Source organism: Lacerta agilis, chromosome 14 (genome assembly GCF_009819535.1).
Source record: "Lacerta agilis isolate rLacAgi1 chromosome 14, rLacAgi1.pri, whole genome shotgun sequence".
NCBI lineage: Eukaryota > Metazoa > Chordata > Lepidosauria > Squamata > Lacertidae > Lacerta > Lacerta agilis.
In genome coordinates, this window is record NC_046325.1 from 51642987 (window position 1) to 51656689 (window position 13703).

General features: G+C 39.7%; 1 protein-coding gene across 3 annotated transcripts in view; it reads left to right on the forward strand.

Annotated features, from left to right (window-relative positions):
• The window catches only part of GRK3 (G protein-coupled receptor kinase 3), a 119719-nt gene that overhangs the window by 61409 nt on the left and 44607 nt on the right, over nucleotides 1–13703 (forward strand). For all 3 annotated transcript variants that reach the window (XM_033169457.1, XM_033169455.1, XM_033169456.1), the window contains exons 6-8: nucleotides 6412–6473; nucleotides 7955–8006; nucleotides 12917–13008. In XM_033169457.1, the coding sequence (XP_033025348.1) occupies nucleotides 6412–6473; nucleotides 7955–8006; nucleotides 12917–13008 (206 nt within the window). The remainder of the gene's footprint in view (nucleotides 1–6411; nucleotides 6474–7954; nucleotides 8007–12916; nucleotides 13009–13703) is intronic.

Genomic DNA, 13703 nt, shown 5'->3' on the forward strand with positions numbered 1-13703 from the left:
CCCCAGGGAAGAGTAGACACAAATAGATGGACAGTTAGCTTCTATAAAGCCTTGCCAATTGCCCTTAATGACTGCATGGAATTAGTGCCTTATTCAGCAGGATCAGGTGAGTGGGTTGGGAGGGGGGAAAGTAGGTCACAGGAAATCCCTTTTCTGCAGGTTGCTACAGATTTTCCCAGCAGGCCTTCCTTCCATTCCCAAATGTTGTGCTAATTAATGGAGGAGAGGGCTATTAATGGTCACTACCCAGGATGGCTCTGCTGTGCCTCCACAGGGGGAGGCAGCAATGCCTCTGAATACCAGTTTCTGGATGTGGTGGGGGTGGAGAGCTCTTGTGCTCGGGATGGTGTTGCCACCTTTGGTTGGGCAAAATATGGGACAGTTCAGGGGGGCCCCTAAAAATTACTTCACCTGGTGCAGAAATGACTTCAGAGCAATCCATTACAATGCTCAAATGGAAGCTATCAGTAACTGCAAATATTTTAACAACAATATTGAAAGAAAATCCTCCCCACCTGCTGGATTTCTGCCTGCCAGGATGATGATAAATGTAGAAACCTAGCCAAAAACAGAAAAAAAAGTAGGGGGAGAGATTGCAAAGATTTCTGTTTCTCTTCCTCACAGAGCTTTGCCTCCAACAGCCTAACAGGGTTTGCATAACCCCTCATCCCCCTGAGAGCTCCACTATATGATGCTTTAATGCCTAGGATGGACAGACAATAATTACTATTTATTAAATTTGTATACCACTTGTCATTCAAAGATCCCTGGACAAAGGGATCAAAATCGACACACAAATTGTATATTAATAAATATGTATCTTTGAACATGTTTTCTCTCAAAATATGCTTTCATAAATCCTAAGCACTAAGCAGTAAAGCTCATTGAACACAATGGGTTGTTTTCAATGCTAGTCATACTCATAGAGCTCATTACACATACCCTCCAAAAAAAAATAGGGACATTCTATTCTACATCAGTGTCCCATGCTGCCTCCTCCTCCTGTATCTTGATTTCAGCAAGGCTTTTGACAGAGTCCCCAATGATATTCTTGCAAGGAAGCTGGTAAAATGTGGGTTGAACGAAGTAACTGTTGGGTGGATTTGTAGCTGGTTGACTGACTGAATCCAAAGAGCACTCATTAATGGTTCCTCGTCATTCTGGAAGCAAGGGATTAGTGTGGTGCTGCAGGGTTCTGTCCTGGGCCTGTTGTTGTTCAGCGTCTTTATAAATAACTTGAAGGAATTGCACCAAGTTATAAATAACTTGAAGGAATTGCACCAATCTGCAGGTGACACCAAACAGGAAGGGGAGCTAATGCTGCAGAAGACAGAATCAGAATTCAAAATCACCTTAACAGATTGGGAAACTGGGTGCAAGCTTACAAAATTAACTATATGCTTTTCAGTTACAGTAAAAAACTAACAGTAAATAACTGTAAAATACAGTAAATAACAATAAAAAGCTTTTCATTAGCTTTTCATTACAACACAAACACACACAACAGACTTTTTTTTAAAAAAATAATACAGATACAGATACAAAACAAATAATAAACGTATATCCATATTTCAATTTTTATTCTTTTCTAATTGACTTCCTTCATCCCCTAACCTATTCCAAATATCCAGATCCTTTTTAATTTCTTTCCAAATTTCCAAATAATTATCATTAAATAGATTACTATCTTTGTTTGTGAACCAAATTCCCAGATATTTAGCCTTATTTACTATCTTTAGTCCTGAAATTGTTTGTAATTCTTTTTCTTGTATAGACATATTCTTTGCTAACATACTTAGCTGACATACTAAACATGCTAACATATTTAATTTGAATCCTGCCACTTTTCCAAATTTGAGGATTCTTTCTATTATTTTTGGTACACTTTCCTCTGGGTTTTCAGTAGTTAGTATCAGGTTAGTATATCTTGGTCTTTCCTTATAGCGATCATTAGCAATTCTAGCACCATGATGAACAATAAGGGTGACAGGGGGCAGCCTTCTCTGGTACCCTTACTTAACTTAAATTCCTTTGTTATTTCATTGTTTAATATCAGCTTTGCTCTCTGATCTCTGTATATTGCGTCAGTGCTCCTGTTGTAATTTCTCCCGAATCCCATAGCTAAAATTGCAGGAGATGTTGTCAAAAGCCTTTCTGGGATCTACCAGCATCAGAATTGCTTTTTGGTCAGTTCTTGATTCCAGATATTCTAAAATATCTATTATATTTCTCATATTATTGTACATATGCCTGCCTGGTAGAAAGCCAGCTTGATCCTTGTGCATAATTTCATTAAGTACTCTTTTTAATCTATTAGTATATCAGCAAATATTTTGTAATCGTTATTTAATAATGATATAGGTCTATAATTTTTGGTTGACGTTGGAACCGTTCCAACGGGTATGAAAGTGATGAAGGCTTCTTCCCATGATTTTGATATTTCCCCTTTTTAAAAAATTCCATTCACAACTGCTTTCATCGGTTCTGACAGTATATCTTCTAATTTCTCATAATACTCTGCAGATAAACCATCCGTGCCTGGAGATTTCCCTATCTTTGCTTTTGAAATTGCATATTGCACCTCCATCATAGTTATTGGCAAATTTAATTGGTCGATTTTTTCACTTGTTATAATTGGAAGTCTATTCTGTGCTAAATATTTTTTCATCTCTTGATCCTCTTCTTGTGCTTGATATAACTTCCTATAATATTTCTTTGGGTTCTTCTATTATCTTCCCTGCTATCAATTTCTCTATTATTCTCTCTTTTTGTTTTGCCTGGCTTGTTAGCAAATTTAAAAAAGTCTTAATATTTTTTATCTTAATATCTTTCATTCTATTTCATAATTCAAAATCATTGAGAGCTTTGTCTGTAATATCTTACTATGTTGTTTTGTTATTGCCTTTTTGGATTTTTAACCAATTCTTTTTCATTTTCTCTTATCTCCTTCAAGAGTTTCTCCATTTTCTGTTATCTCTCTCTTCTTTGCATTATATTTTGTTGGATGAAGAAGCCTTGAATTACTGCCTTACTTGCATCCCATACCATATTTATATCAGTTCCCTGATTTAGATTGTTCTCAGAATATTCTTTTAGGGTCACCCTTGCCTTTTCCACTATTTAGTAAATTTTAATTGATTCTCCATCTTCTTCTTATTTTTCTTCCTTTTATTTCTAACTTAATTGGATTATGATCTGCTATTGTGTTTGAAAGAATTTCCACTTTCCTAATCTTCAGTAATAGATCTTTTGATCCCCAATTGCATTGATTCTCCCCGCTGATTTTTTTATAATTATGTTTTATTAGTTTTTACAATTTTTTCAAACATAACATCATTATTGTATAACAAAAGAAACAACATTTGGCTAATAAGCCTGAGGACCTCCCCCCCCCCCGGCTAATGGTTTTCAAACTTATTCTCTAATCCTGCATTTGATTATTTATTTATTTATTTATTTATTATTAACTCCAGTCCTTTTATTTAAAAAATTAAATCACTCTTAATAATAAATGATACTTTTATCCTTACAAAACCTCTTGTAACCCTACTAACGATGTCAGTTGTTGGCAGCTGTCTTTCAAATACAACATAAGTTTATTCCAATCTTTCAGAAAAGTCTGGTCCTGCTGGTTCCGAATTTTCCCAGTCAGTTTTGCCAATTCGGCATAGTCCAATAGTTTCATCTGCTACTCTTCTCCCCATTGAATTTTTTGCTTTGGAATAATATTTAAATTGCTTTTTGTTTGGGTGTTTGACCCTCCATATCTCCTGGAGATTGAGATTTTCTGCTAAATGCAAGAATGTTAGCGGTAGTCTTCCTTCTTTGCTTTCTCTCTCTCGCTGTCCTGTCCATCTCCAGTGAGGAAACTCCATTTAAATCTCCCAATAGAATGATCATTTCATCACTGTGATCCAGCAATTTGTTCTCTGGTTTTTGATAGAATTCCATTTTCTTATCATTTGGCGCATAAATTTCAACAATAATTATTTTTTCTTTTTGATATGTCACCTTTATTACCATCATTCTCCCTTCTTCATCCTTAAATATAGGCTCCAGGTTTAGTGGTTTGTGTAAATAATTACACCTTTTTCTTTAACCACATCTGAGGAAATGAATTCATCACCTAATTTTTTATTAATCAGCACTCTTATGTTTTCTAATTACATGGGTCTTTTGTAAGCATATTGCCTGTATATCCCATTTATTTTTTAGGAGTAGGTGTTCAACTTTATTTCTTTTAGTTTAATCCATTAATGTTCCACGAAATGATTTTAAAGTCCATAAATTATCAATTATCAATTCCTTTATTTCAACCAATTACTGTGCATTGTTCACTTTGAATTTGTTCATTATTTTCCACCTTCTTCTAGCATCTTGTTCCCCCTTCTTCTTCCCCTTTATCACTTTCTGAGTCTTCTCTGGGTTCCCTTTTCTCCCACACATTTCCGCCTCCTAATGCCTTGCAATATTTCCTCCAGAATTTCTCTACTTCGTACTCTGTTGTGAATCTTTTTTTTTACTTTGCTTAAAAGTAAAAGTAAAATATCCCTTCCAGGAACTCTCATCTGAAAGGGATATCTTCCCCCCCCCCCCTCAGTACATCCGGTAACAAAATGAATTTTAATAGGGACAAAGGTCAGGTTCTGCACTGAAGCAGATGCACAATTATAGGATTGGAGGCACCTGATTTACTAGCAGTACATGTGGAAAGGATCTTGGGGTCTTGGTGGACCACAAGCTTAACATGAGTAAACAGTGGTGCAGCAGCAAAAAAAAAGCTAATGCTATTCTAGGCTGCATCAACAAAGTTCTAGTGTCCAGATTAAGCAAATTAATATTACCATTCTCTTCTGCCTTGGTCAGACTACACCTGGAATACTGTGTCTAATTCTGGGCACCACATTTTAAGAAGGATATTTAGAAGCTGGAAAGTGTGTGGAGAGGAGGGCAGCCAAGATAATCAAGGGTCTGGAATGACTGCTCACCAGTCGCGTTGGTGGGTGGCTTTTGCAGCCTGGTGCAGACTCCCCGGCTTCCACACCAAAGCTGCTTAGCCGTTGCTCCATTCCCAGAGCTGGCCACCGAGGCTGCAGGGCTCCCAGCAGACCCTGGTTCAAATCAGCCAATTGGTTGCAGCTGGGGGCGGAGCAAAGGCCAGGTAAGGAGGCTCCTGTCAACGCCTGCTACTGCCATCTTGTGGTCTGGGCTCCTACCAAGTCAGCACTAGAGAGGGGCAGCGAAGTCTTTACGCATCAACTACGCGGTGGTAAAAATCAACAGGGCAATCTGCAACACTATTTGGCATATTGGTGGTCACTCCATCAAATACATGGACATTAAGGCTGACAATCCGGATCTGTTCCATCCTGATGGCATGCATTTGACCTCGACCTGTTGTTGCAGGACATGAGGCAGGGTCTTGAAGGCTGGATTGCGGTCATTTGTTAGGTTTTTTTCAGCTGTAGGGATCTTGGCAGCAAGACTTGTTATAATTGGAAGTCTATTCTGTGCTAAATAGGCCTTGGGTGGAATCCTTTAGTCCATCAACAGAATGGGAGGGTAGTGTAACACACCCCTCACACAATGGTGTTAGCAGGGCCCCTTTAGAGGGGTTTGTGAGGTGAGTCACTGACCATGAGCGCTCGGTGTATGGTCAAACTCCCAGAACAGGAAGAGGGAGGACAAGCTGCGTAAACGCACATTTTGCAGTGTTCCCCTAAATTCCTGTCTGTCCCTGCTTTGCCTCAGACCCCAACTGGGGGCTGAGAGGGATACATTGCCCAATGCCTAAGCCAAGGTTTTCCTACACCTGAAATTAATAAAGTTGTGGCCTTATTTAATCCCATACCTTTGCTGTATTGTGTCTTATTTATCTGGGCCTGACACCTGGGGCTTCCTCTTCTGAAGCAATGTGAGGGCGTCTTTAAGGGACCATCTCTATGATCACAGCTGTACTTTAATACTCTCATTAGAAGCTTCTGTCCAATGGCCCAAATGTTATCCGATTCCCTGCTGGGGGTTTGGCTCCCTCTGTCGTCTCTGACAGGCAAAGACAGTTGCTGGGATCCACAGGAGCAGGGATCACTCTTGTGCTGGAGTCCTGCTGGTGGGTTTCCTATGGGCACCTGGCTGGACGCTGTATGGACAGGCTGGACTAGAGGGACCCCCATTTGCCTCATCTGTCAGCTGGGGTCTTACATCCTTAGGAAGGTTTTTGCTTTAAGGACTCTTTATTTGCAGACGATGCTTTCTGCTGAATTTTGTTATCACCTTTTTCTTGTTTCTGCTGCTTAGTTTATTGAAGCTTTTTCACTCCTGTTAGGGATTTTAAAATGTTTTATTAGGCAAATATTATTACAAGTAAAGGCCACTGCCTCAAATACAATAAATGTTTGTTTCCTCCTCTAGCCCTATATAGAAGAAATTTGTGACAGCCTCAGAGGAAAAACCTTCCAAATGTTTCTAGAAAGGTATGAATCTGATTGCATGTTTGTCACATGGCCAGTTGCTGAAGAATTGGCATTGGGGTGGCTAGTAGGAAGGAGCAGACACAAGCCATTTTGCGAGCTGCATCCAGGTGCATTGAATGTGCTAGAATTGCACCTTTAAGAGTGTGCCTTATACATGGACCTGCCCACTCTTCTATTCTAAGCAGAAGGCAGCTAGCTTCCTTCCATCCAGCTTCAAAGTCTACTCTCCTGATGCTTCCTCTGATCATGGAAGGTGATCACCCTGCTGTGCTTCGTTAGACGCTTTGCAGGAGCTGAGCTGGATTTTCCCTCAGCAAGCATTTTATAATGAGGCCCAGCTCTTTTGCAAGGTTTACAGCTGATTTTATCTACTTTGTTAATTAAGTTGCTTTGTGCATTTATTTTCATTTTCTGTTTTTATTAGTAAATAAAAAGAGATCTTGCATAAGGGTTGAGCCGCATTACGAAATGCTTTGCAGTGCAGCAAACCCAGCTCAGCCCCTGCAAAACAACTGCCATAAGAAGTAGTATGAAAATGTTCTCATTGGAGTTTTACTGTTTTTAATAAACAGGAAAGCAGCAGGGACATGCCTAGTTAGGGAAAGCTCTGGTGAGCAAATGGCTTGGCAGAGCTATCTAGGAAAGAGTTCCAACAGGCAGGTGCTACTGCTAAACAGCACACCACATGCCTGGTTCTGGTTGCCATCTGAGATAATTTTGTTGAACCTGAGCTGTGTTGATAGATTCCAGTGATGGCCAAACTTGGCCCTCCAGCTGTTTTGGGACTAAAACTCCCATTGTCCCAGTGGTCAGGGATGTGGGAATTGTAGTCCCAAAACAGCTGGGGGGCCAAGTTTGGCCATCACTGGATTAGACCTAAGGTCTTGCAAAATGAGCTTCTGAGTACTGGCCCTCAGTGTGCTGGAAGGTGGACGCTAAAAGATCCTTTCCTATGTTCTTAATTCTGTTTGCTTTAACAAAAGGACTTGCACCTCAGAGATTTCATCCCCAAATGTAGCAGATGAAATCACTAAATTATATATGAGAACAAAGATCATTATACAATGCGATCTTTCAAGGGTCTACTTTGGAAATAAACAGGCATTTATCTTTTAGCAAAGAACAAAATTCCCTGGCAGCGTATGTTAATGACACCTATGTGGTTCCATAATTATTTTATAAAATGCAGAGCTTAATTACTTTTCTCAGGATATGATTGGAGATTTTTTAAATAAAAAAATACATTATGATTGAGTCTTACAGAAGAAATATGAAGGCATCTTTACTGGAATGCTGTCAGAAGCATCATAAACCAAGTATTGCTGTAGAACTGTCTTTAATTAACATCTGCTCACTGAAGGTTTGCTCATCAACAGAGCTTTAAAAAATTTAAATAAAGTTTTTACTTTTCATATATCAAGTGCACAGTTTTCATCACCATAATGTACATTCTTTTTTCTTTCTTTTCTTCTGTTTTGCAGTGATAAGTTTACTAGATTTTGTCAGTGGAAAAATGTAGAGCTAAACATTCATGTAAGTAATTGCAGTGTGTGTGTGTGTGTGTGTGTGTGTGTGTGTGTGTGTGTGTGTGCATTTTCTAAAAATATGGGCAGGGATGAGATGGATCTGGACGACTGCCTAGTTTCTGGGGGACCTCCAAGCAATTGGTGAAATTCTTTCAGAAAACACTGGGCTTATATGTATTTTGATATGTTCTTGAGCAGGAACACGTTGTTATTTTATGTTTACAGTATGTTAATACATAACAGCCCAGTGATGAAACACATACACCTATAGTGGCTGAGTGGGGGATATAGAAAATTGAGTAGAGGAAGGCATTGCAATGTCAACATTTTTCTCAGAAGGAAGAAAGCCTAATTTATTTCAAGGGACTTACTTTTGAGTGCCCCCATGCATAGGCAGACTATCTTTCTCCACCCAGCTTCTGGGTGTCCCTGGCCCCCCTCGACCTCTGGGAAGCCCCCCTCCCAAATCCCAGATGGGGATGGTCAGCATTCACTCTGCTGTTAGCTTAACAACACTGAGAAAGAGATTGGGTGTCCTTAGCAAAAGCAGCCTTTCTGTTTTTGCTTTTAGAACATTGCCTTCACAGTTTGCTTTCTAAATTTGATTGATAGAATTTATGTTCCACCCTTCGTCCCAAAAAGGCCACTTGTATTTCTTTATAGATGAGTCTGGGGGTCCTGCTGGTGCAAGGCCCAGTACAAATGTTGGCAGTCTGGGTTCTGCATGATGTGGTTTCTCTTTAAAAAAATTAAATTAAATTTCCAACTTAAACAAATTAAACAAACATATACATGCAAATCCACATACATCCTCGCTCCGCCGAGCACAACTTCCCTCCATCACGGCAACAGGTTTTCTAGTCCAATCTAATCACACAGTTTCTTACTTTAGTCCTTCAAACTATGTCATAGGGTTATTCCAGTCCCGCTAGTGTCTTCAGAGTTCAATGGTTAAATCTTATATAATCAACAAATTTACCCCACTCTCTTTGGAATTTTGATTCAGACTTCCGGCGAGGACACCATTGCGGGTGGTCGAGGGTCATTTCGGCAGCGAGACGACCCTGGCCTGCCCCGGGGGTAGGAACTCCGCTACTGCACAGCGGGCTCCGCTAAACCGCGGGTCGAGCGTCCCGCGGCACGGGCTCTCCAGCGAGCCCACTATGGCGCTGAACCCTTCTCCTGTTCCCCTTGTAAAAGGGGCGCGGGAGTGAAGGGACAACTGCGCCGGGCTGTGGAGGTAATGCCCCAACCGGGCAGGCGAAGTGGCGGCTGCCGCCTGCACTGAGCGCGTCGTTCTTACCTGATTTGGAAGAAAAAAGAAGAAACCCGTACGCCATGAGTACGGAGTTAATTGGAGTTAAAATTTCTGACAATTGGCACTCCGGGCGGAACGTCAAAAGGAAGCCCGTTCCTCCCTTTGTTGAATGAAGAAAATAACATTGTTTCTAGCTGCTGCTGCAGTAGCGGATACAAAGTTTCTATGGAGCTTTTTGACAAGAGAGACCGGCTGAACCCCTTTCAGGGGAATCAAGATGTTGGAAATATCTTTTCTTTGAAGTTGTTGGATTATAATCTTTTCACCCTGATTCGGGGGGAAATGGCGGCTGAAACTTGTGGTTAAAGATGGAAAAGTACTGAAACTTGATACCCTCTGCCTTCTTCTACCATGCTTGGTTTCGTTTTTAAACTGGCTTTAGATCCGGGTCTGACCCATGAACAAAGGATTATTCTTTTGAAGTTAGAACTGTTAAACCAGAAATTAAATTTGTTGAAGCAGGATGTCGAGGAAAAGTTATATGCAACAGGAAAGACTCTTGAGAACTTTGTTAAACTGGAAGAAGAAAACCTTGCTAGGGAACTTGAGGAAATTTTTGAGAAACAAAATACAGTGACTATGCAACTCCGAGAAGATGGAAAATCCTGTGGGTGTGAGAGACCCAGGGTTAGAAGACAAGTTATATCCAATTTCTGGGGTGAGAGCCCAGAAATGAAGGGGAAAAGATTTTTGAAACTACAACTAGAAGATGACTGGAATTCTGAAATGGAGATGCTGGAAGGTGATGATTTGTGTTCCCTGGAGTTCCCTGCAAGGATGTTTATGGACTGCGTCTTGACCTTTGGTTTTAAAGAAAAAGAGGACATTCTGGACAATGATGTTGGAAGGAGATGGAGAAATTTCTGGGGGGTGATCCCGAGATGGCGAAGGAAAATGGTTAGAAGAGGGATAGGGTGAGAATATTTAAAATATAACTAGGATGGCTCACCATGGTACCCTGAAATCAGTGTGTTAAGAATTTAAGATTTTGAACTAGTGAAGAGATATGTGAATTATTTATCAGCAGCAGTTTAAGTAAAATAAGATGTGAGATTTGAGCTAAGAAGTAATAGGTTGTATTATGAAGTAAAAATAAACATTAAGAAGTCTGTTTAGATATTTTGACGGTGATGATTTAAACTTTAGAGATGAGAACTTATTAAAGTAAATTAGAATTGAAAGCAAAGGAGAGAAAACGGGGGAAGTCCCCCTATGTAGATTTGAAACAAGAAATTTTTTTAAGTAGTAAAAGGAATATTGGTGTTCTAGTTGAGGTTTGTATTTGTTTGTTTTTTATTCTGTTTTGATTGTTGTATTTGTTCTGTTGTATTGTCTTTTACTGTGTGGAAAACCAATAAAATCTTTGTAAAAAAAAAAGGAATTTTGATTCATCCTGATTTCGGACCCTGCAGGTCAGTTTTGCAAGTTCAGCATAGTCCATCATCTTCATCTGCCATTCCTCAATCGTTGGTAATTCCTGTAATTTCCACTTTGGGGCTAAAATTATCCTCGCCGCAGTTGTTGCATACATAAACAATCTTTGGTCCTTTTTCGCAATCTTTTCTCCCATTAAGCCTAGCAGAAAAGCTTCTGGCTTTTTGGGGAAGGTACGGTATACTTAAACATCTTTTTCAACTCATTATAAATCAATTTCCAAAACGATTTTGTTCTCTCATATGTCCACCACATATGATAAAAATCACCATCTTTCTTCCTGCATTTCCAACATAATTTATCATTCATCCTATCCATTTTAGCTAACTTAACTGGTGTTAAATACCACCTATACATCATTTTTAATACATTTTCTTTCAAGGTGACACATGCAGTAAATTTCAAATTTTCATTCCATAATTTCAGCTATGCATCACAATCAATATTATACCCAAAATCCATTGCCCATTTTATCATAACTTATTTCATTTGTTCATCTTTAGTAAACCACTCCAACAGACAATTATATATTTTGATTAACAATTTGCTTCTACCTTCCAGCAATTCAGTTTGAAATCTAGATTTTTAATCTTCAAAACCAATTTTCCTATCGCACATAAACAGATCATTTACTTGGTGATATTGCAACCATCCCATGAAAGCATCTTCAATTTGGTTGTATGGTTTTAGTTTCCAACCTCTATCTGAATTCACCAATAAGTCATTATAGGTGGCCCGCTTCTCTTCCATATTCACTTTCTTTGCAGTAAGTACCTCTATAGGGGAGATCCAACATGGTGTTTTCCTCTCCCAACAGACTTTTATTCCTATCCCACACTTCATATATAGCTCTCCTTATCACATGGTTCAAAAATCCTCTATGTGCCTTAACTTTATCATACCAAAGATAGGAGTGCCATCCAAATCTGTTGTTGTAACCTTCCAGATCTAAGAAGTCTGAGTTTTCCAATGTTACCCATTCCTTCAACCAACAGAGACAGGACGCCTCATAGTAAAGTTTCAAATCTGGCACAGAGAATCCACCTCTTTCCTTCTTATCTATTAACAATTTGAATTTTATCCTTGGTTTCTTCTCTTGCCAGATAAATCTCGATAATATTTTCTGCCATTCTTTGAATTGTCCTGTCCCCTTAATTATTGGAATTGTTTGAAATAAGAACATCTTTGGTAACACGTTCATCTTTATCGCTGAAATTCTACAATTTTAGTCTGTTCCATATTTCCAAATCATTTTTGATCTCTTTCCAAACCAGTTGGTAATTATCTTCAAACAAATTAATGTTTTTTGCAGTCAACCAGATTCCCAGATACTTTACTTTCTTTACCACTATAATTCCACATCTTTGTTGCAATTCTTCTATCTGATCTTTGGTCATATTTTTCACCAGCATTTTCGTCTTAGTTTTGTTCAATTTAAATCCAGCCAACTGTCCAAATTTTTCGATTTCTTCCAGTGCTTTCAGGACACTAAATTGGGGGTCCTCCAACGTGATGATGTAGTTTCTCCATGGTGAAGAAAGGCATTTGGCACATGCTCAGAGGCAGCCTGTTGCTTCAAGTGCTCAATGAAAGCATTCTGAGATTTTGAGACTAACCCTGACAGTTTGATTTAAGCTCTGCTTTGGACTCATTTCATAGAATCATAGAATCGTAGAGTTGGAAGGAACCCTGAGGATCATCCAGTCCAACCCCCTTAATGCAGGAATATGCAGCTGTCCCACATGGGGATCAAACCTTAGTGTTATCAGCACCATGCTTTAATGAGCTGACTTTGTTTCAAGTTTTCATTTGGAGCACTTGTTCTACAGACCCTAATTGAAATGAACATTCCTCAGTAGTGCCCTTACATCTGCCATGAAACCCCTGAAATCTTCCCTGCCTTCAATTCCTTATAATTTGGGCATTGTCTTCTCTCATGGATCCCCTATTGATTCCCTTATTTCCAGAGTGCACCACTGCATTGCAAGGAATAGGATTCCATTTCATCCTTAAATTGCACCAAATCCCTGAAAAGCAAAAGGAGGCAGCCAATTCGTTGTGACACATTAGCCTGTGTTGTTTTTGGAGGCAGGTGGGTGCTTGCAAGGAGGCATGTGTGCTGGTCAGCACAAGCAAGTGTTCATTTTCACCTCTTCCATCCCCAGCTGACCATGAATGACTTCAGTGTCCACCGGATCATTGGGCGAGGAGGCTTCGGAGAGGTTTATGGCTGCCGGAAAGCAGACACAGGGAAGATGTAAGTAGCTTTGCTTGTATTTGTAATGCATCCATATAAAATCCCCAAGCAACAGAACAATCAACGTGAGGGGCATTGCAGTGCTGTGTGTTTAATTGCTGTGGTTCCCCACTTTGGCTGGGAAGTGGGATGCCCTTTCCACCTGAAAAAGCCAGCAGCAAGGTGTGTCTGAGGAGTGGGGAACGTATGATGACCCATTGAAGCTTCCTTGGCCCCCAGTGGGCTTATCACATTTTAATTGACGTAGAGTTAACATGCTTTTATCCACTGCTTTATTCACCTAAACAATTTCCTTCTAAATTGTGCCAGTGAATGCTGTTTTCACCCTTAACCCAGGTTATGGATGCAGCATATCTACAGTGAGGGGGGAAAGTATTTGATCCCCTGCTAAATTTGCCCGTTTGCCCTCTGACGAAGAAATGACCAGTCCATATTTTAATGGTAGGTTTATTGTAGCTGTGTGAGAGAGAATAACAACAGGAAAACCCCTAGAAACCCAGAATACAAAAGTCAGAGATTGATGTGCATTATAATGCGTGAAATAAGTATTTGATCCCCTATCAACCAGCCAGATGTCAGGCTACCTGGTATCTTCACTGTATGCAACAAGCTGAGATTAGAAGCACCTGCTGTAAGGGAGAGGTTTTACCTGTAATCCCAGCTCGTTACAGTACCTGTACAAAAGACACCTGTCG